At 36.3% G+C, this 13,964-nt stretch overlaps 1 protein-coding gene across 2 annotated transcripts in view; it reads left to right on the top strand.

Annotated features, from left to right (window-relative positions):
- LOC102686155 (Y+L amino acid transporter 2) overlaps positions 1 to 13,323 on the top strand; it is a 32,045-nt gene extending 18,722 nt beyond the window's left edge. For both annotated transcript variants that reach the window (XM_015357286.2, XM_006635715.3), the window contains 6 exons: positions 1,362 to 1,485; positions 5,007 to 5,110; positions 5,416 to 5,512; positions 6,154 to 6,303; positions 6,489 to 6,672; positions 9,086 to 13,323. In XM_015357286.2, coding sequence (XP_015212772.1) covers positions 1,362 to 1,485; positions 5,007 to 5,110; positions 5,416 to 5,512; positions 6,154 to 6,303; positions 6,489 to 6,672; positions 9,086 to 9,180 — 754 coding nt within the window. In that variant the 3' untranslated portion in view covers positions 9,181 to 13,323. The remainder of the gene's footprint in view (positions 1 to 1,361; positions 1,486 to 5,006; positions 5,111 to 5,415; positions 5,513 to 6,153; positions 6,304 to 6,488; positions 6,673 to 9,085) is intronic.
- The last annotated feature ends 641 nt before the right edge of the window (positions 13,324 to 13,964 follow it).

Raw genomic sequence — 13,964 nt, forward strand, 5'->3', positions numbered from 1 at the left:
TAACTGCTGTTTAACATATTTTTAGATGTTTCGACTTGAAACATCTGTAAAAATTAGTCAGTACTCAGTAGCTAATTCTTCTACACTGGTCACCAGTGTTGCACTATTTGGAAGAGGTTTTTCTGTGCTTTACTGTAACACCCTCAGTTGTAAAAGAATGTTTTAAAATATGATAATGGTTTTTGACATTGGTACTGACACTGACACAAAAGAATCAGATTTATTTAAGCTCTCTTCAACAGCAACTACAACAGTCTTCACCAAAATGTACACTGCTGTGCAAGCATTTTTGACATTTTGCATTATGCTGCAGTTTTCACTCATGTTTTCCGTATGCAAAATCACAATCCCATGGTAGTCTACTGAAAATTTAGCCATTTTAAACAAAGCTAACAGTTACTCCTGATCTGTATTTTATTGTACAAAATTAGTCTTTCAGTTTAATACAATAATTCTGCACTGCAGTTTATGTAGAAGTAAATACATTCTGGCCAGTTGTGTAATACACCAAAAGTCCACAGCTTTGCTCATCACTTCTGATTCTGTCCTCACCTTGGTTTCCACTTGAGTGGAGTCGTTAGAAAGCCCATTCAGCAGATGGAGCCAAGGATCTAGCTTAAGTAAAAAAATCCAGCTTTCACTTAAAAAAAATAAGGCTATCAACTTAAGCTGCATGGGTAGCTTGTTCCACACTCCCACAACCCTTTATGTAAAGAAGAGTTTCCTTTTTTTTAATTTACGTTTTCTATGTAGTTTCTGGTTTTTTATAAGACCATAAGGTCCAAGTTAATTTTATGTTCATTGTTATGAACATGATGTATACATATCCTCTCTGCTCCAGGTACTATCTGATGCAGAAGCTATTTAAATAATTATTTGAATAATAATTGTTGTGCAACATATTATCATGCTTATCCTGTGTAATAAGAAGGCAAAGTGGGAATACGTACTAGTTAAAAACAATTACTGTTGTATATGTTTGTTTATTTTTTGTTGTTACAGTTCAAGTTGGTAGTTTTATGGTATTTCCTGCAAACCCCCACCCAGTATGAGAACTCTCTAGCAAACTTTGTTTCAGTGCTGCCACCTAATGATTGTCTTGCTCATGACAAAAGCGGCACTCCAGGGGAAAGGAAAAACTGTCTGTTTTGTTTGCCTGGCTATTGCAATAAACACAGTTTGCATTATTTGAATTTGTCAGTTTCTATTATAGTGGCAAGGCATCAAAAATAGTCTATATAGTAAAAAAAACATTCCAGCTAAAAGAAGCTTTCTGTCATCCATTGACATATATTTTAAAAAGACTCTAATAAAAGAGTTGTAATGTTTTTTTTAATCTACATTGTTTCTTTTCCTGACAGGAATCTCCCATTGTCAATAGCCATTTCAATGCCCATTGTTACCGTTATCTACATCCTGACCAACATTGCATATTATACTGTGCTCGACATTGATACAGTCCTGTCCAGTGAAGCGGTGGCTGTGGTGAGTATTTTAAGAGGGAAAAGCATTTGTCTACATGCAGAAAATCATCAAAGACTAGGAGTTAGTTTTTCTTCATCGAACAGGAGACCCTTTCTAAGACACCGTATCTTGAGAAAAGAAATTAAGATGTAATTTTCTGGTTGCCACAGAATGTGTGCTGTTTTTTCAAAGGAGGGGTTTGTTTTCCATTTTTATCTTGCTATTACTGACATTTTCTGATGATTTACCTTATAGGTTATGTTATAATGTTAAATGCTCTTGAAATTCTTAATGGAGTTTATAAGCGAACATTAGACACCAAGGGCTCACCCTCCACCTAAGGGAGAAGTATAAATACAGGTAACAATTCCTTTCCCATTCCTCTCTCCCATTCACAGCCCATGCAGTGGCATATTAGCTCATTTGACCTGATGGTCGGGTGATTCCTCCTCCTAAGCAGGTTAAAGCTAGATCAGTATGTAGGTTACTCATGCAACAAGACTTACAGCAGTAGAGTTAGTCCACACGCTGTTGAGTCTAGAAAAAGCTGTAACAATAATAATCTTTTATATACTACAATGGAAAACATACCACAGCAGAAACAAAACACTATACCACTCCTTTTAATGCTAAACAGATTGTCAATTAAATTTTAAGTCATGGCAGAGTCTAGACAGTTTTTTGTATCTTGCTCCAGAATTACGAGGTAAATATTACATTGTTTTTAGGTGTTAGTGTGACTGACATGATAACACTGCAGTAGGAAGAACTAGCACAAGACTGTAATACCCAGAATTCTGCAGGAAGAAAAAAAATGGTTTATCTGGTGAGAGAGAAAAGGAGCTCTTAACAAATAATTTTTCAGAAGTGATTTTTCTTTGTGTATTTTAGTATAACCAATATGTAACTTATAGAACAGAAAAATCAGAATACAGGATCTGCCCTGTTTTTTTTATAATTTTTAATTCCTAGGAAAAGAAATGCAAAGCATTTTATCTGGCTTTGCCTCAAAGCCTGTTCTTGGTGCTAAAACGATTAGCAAAACACATTAATAGGCAATGTTGCCTATTAATGAAGTCTATAGAGAGTTTAACTGGTGTGTCTTTCTTTTTATTTTGTTTAGTTCTGTAATGCAAAATTTTTTTTTGTCTGTTGAAAACTGTTCAGAGTTTCTGAAAAAGATTCTAAATGCTGATAGTATTGAAGAGTATGAGGAAAGCAAAAAAGTGAAGAAAAATATGCTGAAAAGGGAATTAAAATTCTTTGTGTACAACCCTGAAATACTGGAAACAGGATTTACAGAAATTAATGGTGATGGTTGTTTCCTCTTCAGTTAATGTACTCTGGCCTTTGTTAAAGAAGGGATGGTGTACCATCTGTTCCAGCCAGATCCTTTGGCACTGCAGATACTCAACACAGATTGAACTCTGTGTTGGGAACACATGGCATCAGACAAAGGGCATATAAAGATGTCCTTTATATTCTATCTATCCATCCATTTTCTATTCTGCTTACCCAGTTCAGGGTGACGGGTGGAGCCAGAGCCTAACTTGGCAAGCAATAGGCATTAGGTGAGATGCACTCTGAAAAGGATAGTACTGCAGGGTAAGCACAGACATAAACACAGGCACACATACTCACAACAGGGCCAGTTTTATAGAAGTCAGTTCACATAACTGCACATCTTTGGACTGTGGCGGGGGGGAACCAGAGCACCCTGAGGAAACCCATGTACTGTAAACACACGGAAAACATTAAAACTCCAGGCAGAGAGCACCTCAGGAACTGAGGAATTGGGCCCCAGAGCTGCGAGGCTGCAATATTAACTATTGCCCCACTGTACCATCCAGTCCTTTTTATATTATTTTTAAATTTTCTGTGTTTGGGGATTCACTGTTTAATAGGTATATCTCTAATATGGCATATATAAAAAAACTCTGTTCCATGTTGTTGATGAAACATAAAGCAACTGCGGTGATCACAAGCCCATAGTCCTATGTCTTTACGGGGTGGCAAGGAGCAGACGGCCGACCACATCCTATACTCCTGCCCTCGCTTCAGATGCCCCAGCAACTTTACCGGTTTGGATAATGCCAGCCGCGATTAGCTGAGGCACCTGACTGTGACAATATAACTATGTAACCTCTGCATGTTAAGCTCATAAATAAGGGGGTCATGTGATTATACTGTAGGTAATGATTGTTACGTCCCAGTGTGTGTTCTGTGTGTGTTTTTTCTGTTATGTCCACACTGCTGACCCTTGATTGTTCTCCCTTCCGCATTGGCCAACCATCACACCACTGTTTCAATATGATGTCATCATCAATCAGCCTTCAGCCAATCAGAACACATTTTATTCACTACTTAACATGGAGGCTTTCAGAAAGAAAAGGCCTTTCGTTTGACTTCGGTCCCGTTCGGTTTAGGTTTTCGCTTCGCTTCGCTTCGCTTCTTGTTATTGCTTCGGCTTCGGCTTCGGCTTCGGCTTCGTTTGTTGGTTTGTTTTGCTTTGTGTGTGTTTATTTTCGTATAGCTTCGGCTTTGTTGTTTTGTTGGTTTATGTTAGTTTCTTTGTACTTTCGTTTGTTTGTGTGTTCATCCTTGATTTGTCATTACCTTGCCCAAGTGTTACATGTTCAACTTTTGTGTTCTTTTGTACCCTGCTCCTGTTGATTACTCTTGTTTTCCCTTATTTGTATTCCTGGTTCACTTGTGTTTTTGTGTGAACTTTTGTATATAAGGTTAGTTTAGGTTGTTGGGTACACTTACACACTTAGTTTGTATTAGTACACTAGTTTAGTACGGACGAGTGCCATTTGTCTTGTATGGTTTTGGGTAGTCAGTGCAGGTTAGCTAGGGTGTTGAAGACGCCAAAGACCGTGTGTTTCGGGTTTTCTTTTGTAGTCAGATTAGCTTTCCCTCACTGTCCTAGCCAGCTCCATTTTGTTTGTTATTTTCTTTCCTTTGGCACCACTCTAGTTCCTTACCCTTGTTATCACGCTTCCTAGTCCCTCGCCAGAATCCCCCTGCTTCCAAAAGAATTATCCTAAATGTTACACCCCTTTACCCCTAGACACTTGGGGTCGTAACATGATAATGATTTACCTTCTGTTTTGTTTATTCTAATGCATTTCTAGAGTTTGTTCTGGTTTTGCCTTAATATTCAATGCCTTCAATATAAAACATGGCTTGCTTTATCTTCAGGTAGGATGTTGATTTGAATGTGTTCAATAGACCACCATGCCTTTGTGATCTACCCATAACCTAATGGGTATATTTGCATAAGCAACTCTTTGCAACTGTCACTATTAATAAGTTCATTACTTGTCCCGTAAACAGTATCATATTTATGAATTTTTGTAACATTTTATCATCGAGTTTGTCCCGTATGATGCATTATGTTAGGGAGACAGAATTGAATTTGAAAGTGAGTAGAAATTTTGCAATTAATTAGTTTGATTTCTCACCTTTAATCCTGATGATGTTGTGATGGTAGGAATTTGCCTTTTCATGTATATGCATGTATCTGTTTTTCCTTTAAGACATTTGCTGACCAAGTACTTGGCTTTGTTAAGTGGCTGATACCATTGTCAGTGGCAATATCCTGCTATGGAGGATTGAACTCTTCTGTTATAGCTGCTTCTAGGTAAGTAACTGAAAAATGACCTTGCAGAAAAAGAGCACAACCAAGAACATCCTTCACGTTTAGAGGATGTTTTTTGTGGGAAAAAGTCCCCAGCAATAAAGTACTTAAGTAAAGTACAATAAAGATGCTCCAAGGTAACGGCAGTGTGTATTTAAATAAAAGAAAGATCTAAAATGCACATCTAAACAATCTTTGTGTCCTACCTCACTGTGAATATGTTCTAAAGTAATTAAATGCTGTGCAGTTGACTGGCTTTCTTCTTGTGCTGGAATCGGAATGCTTCCTCCTCTTCTGCTCCCCTGCAGGCTGTTCTTTGTTGGATCCCGGGAAGGTCACCTGCCGAATTTTCTTTGCATGATCCATGTGACGAGGTACACTCCTATTCCTGCCTTGCTGTTCAATGTAAGTACAAATGGAATTAGACACTTGGTCTGTTGATATTCTTTTATGCACTTAAACATTTGGAATTGCCAGTTACATTTTTTGCCTTTATTATTCTCAACCAATTTGGAATTGCCTGGAGGTGATCAGCTCGACTTGCTGCTACATCTCCTACACCAGCATGTGTACGAATACAGGCATACTTTTGACCATCTTAGCTGTCTTAGCTGCTCACCACAATGCATGTGTTATCTGGGCTACAAGGTTCAAACTCCGTCTAGGCAAGAACCTTTGCTGATACAGGCCTTTTTTGACATCATATTCTTAGGTTTGGATTAAGGGCACATAGGAGGGGAGATGGCCTGTTTACTATTTCCAATAACTCCATAGATCCCCTTCATGCCTTTCCTGCTTTTAATATTCACATTTGTCCAACAGCCTCCCCGCAACTCTAATTTTATCTTTTTTCCTTTGGCTCAGACTCATTTTTCTAAATGGTAAACTGTAAAGTAACTTTGACATCAGTGAAACTAATCTGACACTTGTAACATGTTACATTTATTTATGCTATTTCTTATTAATAGTTGACCATAATTAAATCTATGTTATATTAAGACAAATAAACAGAATACGGCTGTCATGTGTTGTTTAATTTAAAACAGGGTGGAATGTCTCTGATCTACCTCTGTGTGGAGGACGTCTTTCAGTTGATTAATTACTTCAGCTTCAACTACTGGCTCTTCATCGGCCTCTCTATCGGCAGTCAGATTTACCTTCGTGTCAAGTTTCCAGACATGCCTAGGCCTGTCAAGGTGAGGTGGACTGAAAAGAGAGCATTTGGCATTGCCTTTATCATATCTCAAGTAAGTTAATGTAAATGGAAATCCCTAAATACATAGCAGTTAATTCATTAGGAATCCCTATGAAAAGAGTGGCAGAAATTCTAACCATATTTCAGTCCTATTGACGTAATCTCACTTCTTTTTTCCACTCCCAGCTGAGCCTGTTCTTCCCTATAGTCTATTGCATCTGCAGCGTGTTTCTGGTGGTGATGCCTCTATACAGCGACACTGTTAACTCCCTGGTGGGAATAGGTGTGGCTCTTTCAGGCGTGCCTGTCTACTTCGTCTGTGTGTACCTCCCACCTGAGAAGCGACCTGCCTTCCTTGAGAGAATGCTTGGTAAGATCTGCAAAACAGAGCAGTTAAATAAAATGTTAAAATGTAAAAAATGTACGTGAGTAGTAGATATAAATGTGGAGCACGTCAGGTTTGGCAACAGACTATTTGTTTTCTGGCACAAATGTGGTGAAAGAGTAATAAAATAAGTTTAAACTTGACACACAAATATTTATTAACAGTAAGATAATACAACTAAACAAAACATTACAGAACATACATCATTAAACACTAAACTATATACAAAACTATGCATTTCAGTGTCCTTCGTCCTACAGACCCATAAACCTACACCTGTAATCTGAAACAACACCTTGATAGGCTAACAAAAGAAAATTCTCTACATCCTAAATAAAACAGTATAACCCAAGATTAAATCTCTTTACCATATGGGTGCCCAAAAGTAAATGTGAATCTTGCTATTCTGAAAATGCATCACTTAAACCAGGTGAGATTATTTTTAGCCTGAGGATTCTACAATAAAGGAAATCATAATTTCTTAAAGTAAATAAGACAGCAAGCTCTCTAAAATGAGGGTCAAATTACTTATCCATTATCTGGTATCCAGGAGAGGTCACAATGAGGTCCTCTCACATGGCACAAGCATAGAGAAGGACAGTGGTCATGGTATTTCTTTTTGTCTCTGGCTCATCTCTATTTCTTGTTTTCTGAGATAAATTTCAAGACACTAATTGCAAATATGGTAGATTTTATGACCCGCGGCTAGGTTGTAATAATTTCAAGCTACTAATATCTCTAGATACTTACAAAGATATTAGAAAGTCATAAAGATTTGCTTTAATATTGTGCAACTCTTTTTTTTTTTCATGCAGATTATTCCTCAGGGAATGTTTTGACCTTTAAAGTGGAAAGGGTATTGACCAGAGTAATGAGATAGGAAAAACACACACACTCATACACCCCAAAGGGATGCCTGCAGTTAAAAATAGATCCATTACTCAGTCTCTAGACAGGTTTGTGAGAAAGCCATCCACCGAAATCTGAGACTATTAATATCCATGTTGTGAAATTGTAAACTTATGTTTACTTTTAATAAGGAATATATTGATGTCAATATATTGTGGTGTGAATATTATTGTAAATATTTGTGAATTTTTAATGAAGTACTAACTTACACTGGGTCTTATGGAACAACAGAAAGCTTTTACAGTATTAAAAAATGGACTACCAAGCACTTCAACATAATAATAACCATCGCAACAAAGGAAACCTGTTTTTATCTTTATTTAAAAAAAAGTTAAAAAGAGTTTTGAAATTTGAAGTGCAGTTTATCCAGATGTCTATACAGCCTTACCTCAAATTATGAATCACTAAAGAAAACTTAAGGGAATGTAACTATGTAATTATTGTTTAGCAGTTACAAAGATTTTCATTATAACAAAGGTCCATCCTTCATAGATAAACAGAAGATGCCATCTTCATAGTGTGACCTCCCACAACACAGGTCCCCAGTGTGTCTGAGTTCTTAGAATTTGTGCACGCTTTACCTCATTTATACCGTATGTCTTGTTCATTACTGTACTAGGGTAAATAAGATAATTATCATAAGCGAGGGTGTTCTTATGTTTAAAATTCAGGGCTGTGTTAGGGTCAAAACCTATAATGATGGGTGATTTTCAAACCCTCAGAAACAAATTGGAAAGTTTAACATGTAAAGTAATTCCATTTTTTATTTAGGAATTTTCATAATATGAACAGTTTTCAAGGTACAGATTACATTCAGAAATCAAGGAATAGGCATACTGTATATAAAATGTATATTTGATTTAGCATTACTAATGGATCACTTTGAATTATTATTGTATATTAGTGCTATTACAGAAGAGACGAGTTCCCAGAAAGCCTGCTTAATTTTATCAAAGCCAACCTTCAAATCAAGTTTGGCTGATTATCAAGTGGATCCAGTTGAGTAGAAGAAGAGGTGGTTATGAGGTTCCTTGGAACAGAGTCAGAAGGGAAAACGTCAATTTTCTGGGATTTCAGCTGTATTCGAAGCAAGATTTATTATTTAGGTCAAAGTAGCAGTTATTTTATGAGACTGGTTATAAAATTTAGTTCAATACCATCATGACCATGGGTCTATTATTGTCACAAAGTTCTTCTGATTCAGTAATGGACAGTATAGTAAAACTGAAGGGGCTTTGGAACTTGCCTGCAATAAAAGTATTATTGAAAAGTATTGACTTATCAGATAGACAGCTAGCATTAATGGAATGTTCATTGAATGATGTACCACTAATTTTTAATTTGTCACAATATCTGTCAGTAACTGAAACTGGTAAATAGTTTTTCTTGTGAGAAGCATAGTTATTGGAGGTCTTTTTCCTTTTTTATTTTTATTTAACTGTTTAGAAGGAAAGGAGGTGTTCATGTACTTCTTACTTGCATTTTGCAGATTTCATTTCTCAGAACATCCAGAAACTGTGCATGTGCTGCCTGACCGACCCTGAACTTGATCTGGATGATATCTCTGAACCAAAGAAAGATTAACACCCTACAAGAGAAACTGAAATTAGCCCTACCTAACTGTGCAGTGCATTACAAGGCTGTTTTGCAGCCATCAATGATTCAGTAATTCAAAGTTTAAATTGGTTAACAGTATTTACAAAACTTGTCAACTTTTGTTCTGTGCACCAAAAGCAAGATGTGGGGACTTTTTTTATTTCTTAAGTGTAAACCCTTGGACAATCCAGTCAGTTAAAGGAGGGACGTGAAACTTTGTCCATTTTGCTGAGGTGTTTTCCATTGTGCTTCAGCTAGTTTAGGTCTCTGCTCCCTGTAGCAGAAAGACACTAGTGAAGGTCTGTCTTTCAGCAATAGATTCAAACCACATGGGCACTGGGCACAGGCTGCTTTGGTTTCCACTTGGTTTGACAATGAAGGAGTGGCGATTGGATTTTTATATCTATTATTTATAAGTTGAACAAACTGTAAATGCCAGAAGGTTTTAATTTTGAAGGTTGGTATTGTGGCCTTATTTGCCTGAAGATTTATAAATTCAGTCCTTCAGTGGGGTGTCAGGTGAATCAGGTATTTTCTTTGTATATACATCTGTATCTATATGGATATAGATAATATTGTATATAAGAATATATTAATTATTGCTAATTATATATACTATATATATATTATCATGTAATACCTGCCTCAGAATGAATGAGGCACAAGTCTGTTCTGGTTATAACATGTTGAGTCTTATTTTGGGGTGGTTCATTAAATAACTGCCTGGTCAGCTGTAAAATATTAATTGGTGGTTAAGTGTGTACAAAGGTTGTAATTCAATTGCATCCACATTCAGTCACTAAATGCCTCACAAAAGACAGTAACACAACTAAGGAAATCCATTGAAAGGTGGAAATTGCTTCCAGAAACACTTCACCTTTTTTTATCAAGTCACATTGTAGCATAAAAAATGGAATGCAAAGAGACAAAAAGGCTTTACCAAAAAGGTGGTCCTTGTTCTTTCTCAGCCAGCTAAAGCCTATTCTCTTGAAGGTTGTTAAAGAACTGTGATGAGAAGTGAGCTGAAATGGGAAGACACAAGCTATCTATCTTTGAAGACATCCAAGGCCAGGCCTCACTGTGTTTCAGCACTGTTGACTTTTACAAACCTGCTTTGAAATTAAAACAAAAATTGAGACTGTTGAACAAGAATATTAGAATTAGAAGAATATAGGAATATTATTGATAATGCAATGTGGGTTTCCAGCTGGAACCTCAGGACCAACAAACAAGTCTGTGAGGTGTAAGCACAAGGGATCTTGGTTTGAGATACACATACACCTAATCAACAACTAAGACAATGTCATGTCATATTGCCAAGTCAGGTCACTTTTGGGCTTTGTGTAGTTTAGAGGACTGGGTCATTAAACGGTTCCAATTCACTAATTACTCTTCAGAAAATTTAAAAATTAGGTTTGTGGAAAATTTAATTTTCAAGTGATATGGTTACTTGCATTGTTAAGCGCCTTGGGGCAACCTTGTTGTGAAAAGCGCTATATAAAAATGAATTGAATTGATAGAGTTCAAGGTGGTAAAGGCTTAGTGAATTGGAGAACCAGATTTTGGCTATTGAGTAGGACTGCTGTCACTAAATGAATAAGTGCAGAACTGTGGAGATGTGTAGAATTGTTACAAAGTAATGAAAATTAATTTGCATCAGCTACTCTCCTTCCTATTCACATAGAATTACATTTTGGGCAACTCTTGTGTGTGTGTGTGTATATATATAGAGAAATATATAGTTTGTACTCTTTGCCTTGCCTTAAGATCATCTGGGGTTGCCATATTTTTCTTATGAGAGTCAGGCCACAAAGGGGAGGAGACGGTTTAAATTAATCATTTTGGCTTGAATTGAGAATTTCTGTAGTGCCTTTCTCTCCACATACGAAGCTGTTGTCATATGTTATTGTTTAAAACTTTACGGTGCTTTTCAGTTTTTGTATTAAAAAGTGTCCTTTAAATTTAAAATGCAAGATGTCTTGTATCAAAGACCAGGATCTTTTTGAATCATATTCTTGATAACCCAGAATGTGATCTTGACAGTCTTGGTGTAATGCTTTTTTTAAGTATACGTTGAGAATAGATGTCACTCCAAAAACCAGCAAATGCACTTCACTGAGTCTCTCAATTCAGTAAGGATTTTCTTAGAAATGGGTATTAAGACCAACTGATATTTCTTAAGAAGTACAGTCCTGTAAAGAGTTTAAGTGTATTTTGATATTTTTATTGAAATTAACTACAAATCTCTGCTTTTATGAGCTAATACTGTATCAAAATCCAAAACCAACAGTTATGTAAAAGAACAAACAAATAAGTCACCAAACTTTGAGTGTAAGGAAAGTTACATTTGATCTGATTAATGAATGAAATTCATATGCTGAAAAATGCATTTTATTTCCTGCTATTCTTACATCGTTCCCACTACTCTCTCCAGTAAAAGCAGACATGAAAAAGGGTAGATGTATAACATTGTTTGGTAAAAAACCCTAATGCAGTTGGATTTTTAAGGTCAATATAGTTCAAGGATGGAGACACAAACCACCACATAAACTTGATGAACAATTTATTTTTTAAAAGACAAACAATTATTGTAGCAATTCACACCCTCATAGGATATCAGCTGTTTAATGTAATAGCGATAGTTATCTTCATATATTCACAAGTTTAGTACATTTCTTTAATTGTTTGAACAACTGAACTTTGAATAATGAGTAGAACTTACTCTTTTATATTAAAAATATCTTAATTAAGGAATGCCTGGAAAATCATTTTATCTGATGCTCATGACATTTCAGTTTAACCAAAGTGGTAATTGTGTACCATGTGCTTCTTGACTTCAACTCTTCAAGTTGTGGATTTTCAGAAATTTTTAGATTTAGATTTTTTATACCTCCCAACCCTGCTTTGGAAGCAGCAGGTGTTAATCAAAGCAGCTTTTGGCAACCTGTTTCATACCAGCTTGAAGAGCGATGAAGATAGCATTCTCTCATCCACTGAAATGTATGCTGTTAGACCAGCCATTCCCTATTACAATGCAGTCTGGCATTAACAGCATGTGTAGGGCATCATAGGACCACCAGGGATCATTGTTGCACAGCAAACCAGGGAATGCCAGTCTGACACTGAACCAGGGATTCCCTTATGACCCACACACACTCATTACTTCTGTTCTCTTCATTGTTTTGCAAAGATTGTACTGTAAGACAATGCTTATTTTACTTCCCCCACATAAAATTATATAAATGTATCTGATAGTAGGTGTACCTTCACTTGGTGTGTTTCATATGTTCTTTGATACTACCAATAACAAAATAAAGTTTACAAACTACAGGAGGCCATTTGATCCAGCTAGCCTGTTTCGTAGTATGTTGCCTCCAATGTGCCTTTGCATGGATAAAGATCTGTCTACTATTGTCAGTTATTCACCAAAGTCAGCCACATCCAAAAAACATTTCAGTTATGAGCTATGCACCTCTTTCTTAGAAGTATTTGGTTAATTAGTATAGCTTTTCCCTCATGAGCTAAACATCTTAATCTGACAGAAACAAGCTCCTAGATGTCTACTTTTTTGCAACATATGTTCTCAAAGATTTTATAGACGTTACAGTTAACTAAGCTTATGCCTCATAGGGTGGGTTTTTATGTTCTTGAAATAGAATTTTAAGGTATAAATCAGGATTTGTAACCTATTTTTTAGTAAATGTGATTTTGATTTGGTGTTACTAGGTATTTGTACCATTCTATTGAAGTACACAACATGGGTCCATTAATTTGGAAGTGACAGTTTCTGTATAGTGGGCTGAAACCCAGTCCTGTGTTCAAGAACCCCTGTTTCAGTTCACAAGGGTCAAGGCAAGTTCATGTGAAAAATCTTCAAGGTACATACTTGCCTTACTCTTCTACCTCTTGATGCTGCATAATCATACTTACAGAGCCTTTTCTCCACTTGATGTGTTCTTATGATTCCAGTAACTCCTGTTGTATTGTTTCTGAGAGTTATAGTGGTATAGTGTTTTGTTTAGGAGAGAGTATCTTGTACTGAACATTGTACTAAAGTGGTATTGTTCTTTGTTTAATCATTATTCTGAATCTTGGAAGTTTTTAATAAATCTAGAAACTAATGAATAAAAATGCCTGTGGTCCTTTTTGTATTTTGTTTTCATTATATGCAATACATTTGAAAGCAGCTGCATGCAGCTGATTTGATTTATTTTGTCATTAAGTCTGGGAAATCTTTTCAGTGCAGCATGTTCCTATTAAGGTAAAACAATGTTCCCCCATACATTGTAAAACATTGCACAACCACCAGTCCCCCCTTTCAAAATCAAGTGATACCTATAGAGTGTTTTCTCTCTTATCTCTCTAAGATCATCCATTCATCTGTTATCTCACATAATCTAGTTAAAGATTACAATGACCCAGAGCACATGGAGTTTATAACAGAAGTTTGGGTGGAAGGTTAGATCCTAATCTTGCTAACTTCTGCTCACTTATGTACAGAATATATAAGTCTCTTAGCCAGGACTATCCTTGGCATACTAATATATCTCTCATCCATTCTGCTACCTCATCCTACACCCTTAACTGCATCTCCCTATCTGACTCTTCGCAATAATTTGAGCTGTCTTCATAACTTGGCTGGCAGTCACTTAGCTAGTAATATAATGTATTCTACTTAATTTAGCCTTCTTTCATATTCATTAGGATCTAATTGAACTACTGAAAACCCAGTTACAATCCCCCAAATGGGAGTAATTATGCTCATATGTTTT

Source organism: Lepisosteus oculatus, chromosome 10 (assembly GCF_040954835.1).
Source record: "Lepisosteus oculatus isolate fLepOcu1 chromosome 10, fLepOcu1.hap2, whole genome shotgun sequence".
NCBI lineage: Eukaryota > Metazoa > Chordata > Actinopteri > Semionotiformes > Lepisosteidae > Lepisosteus > Lepisosteus oculatus.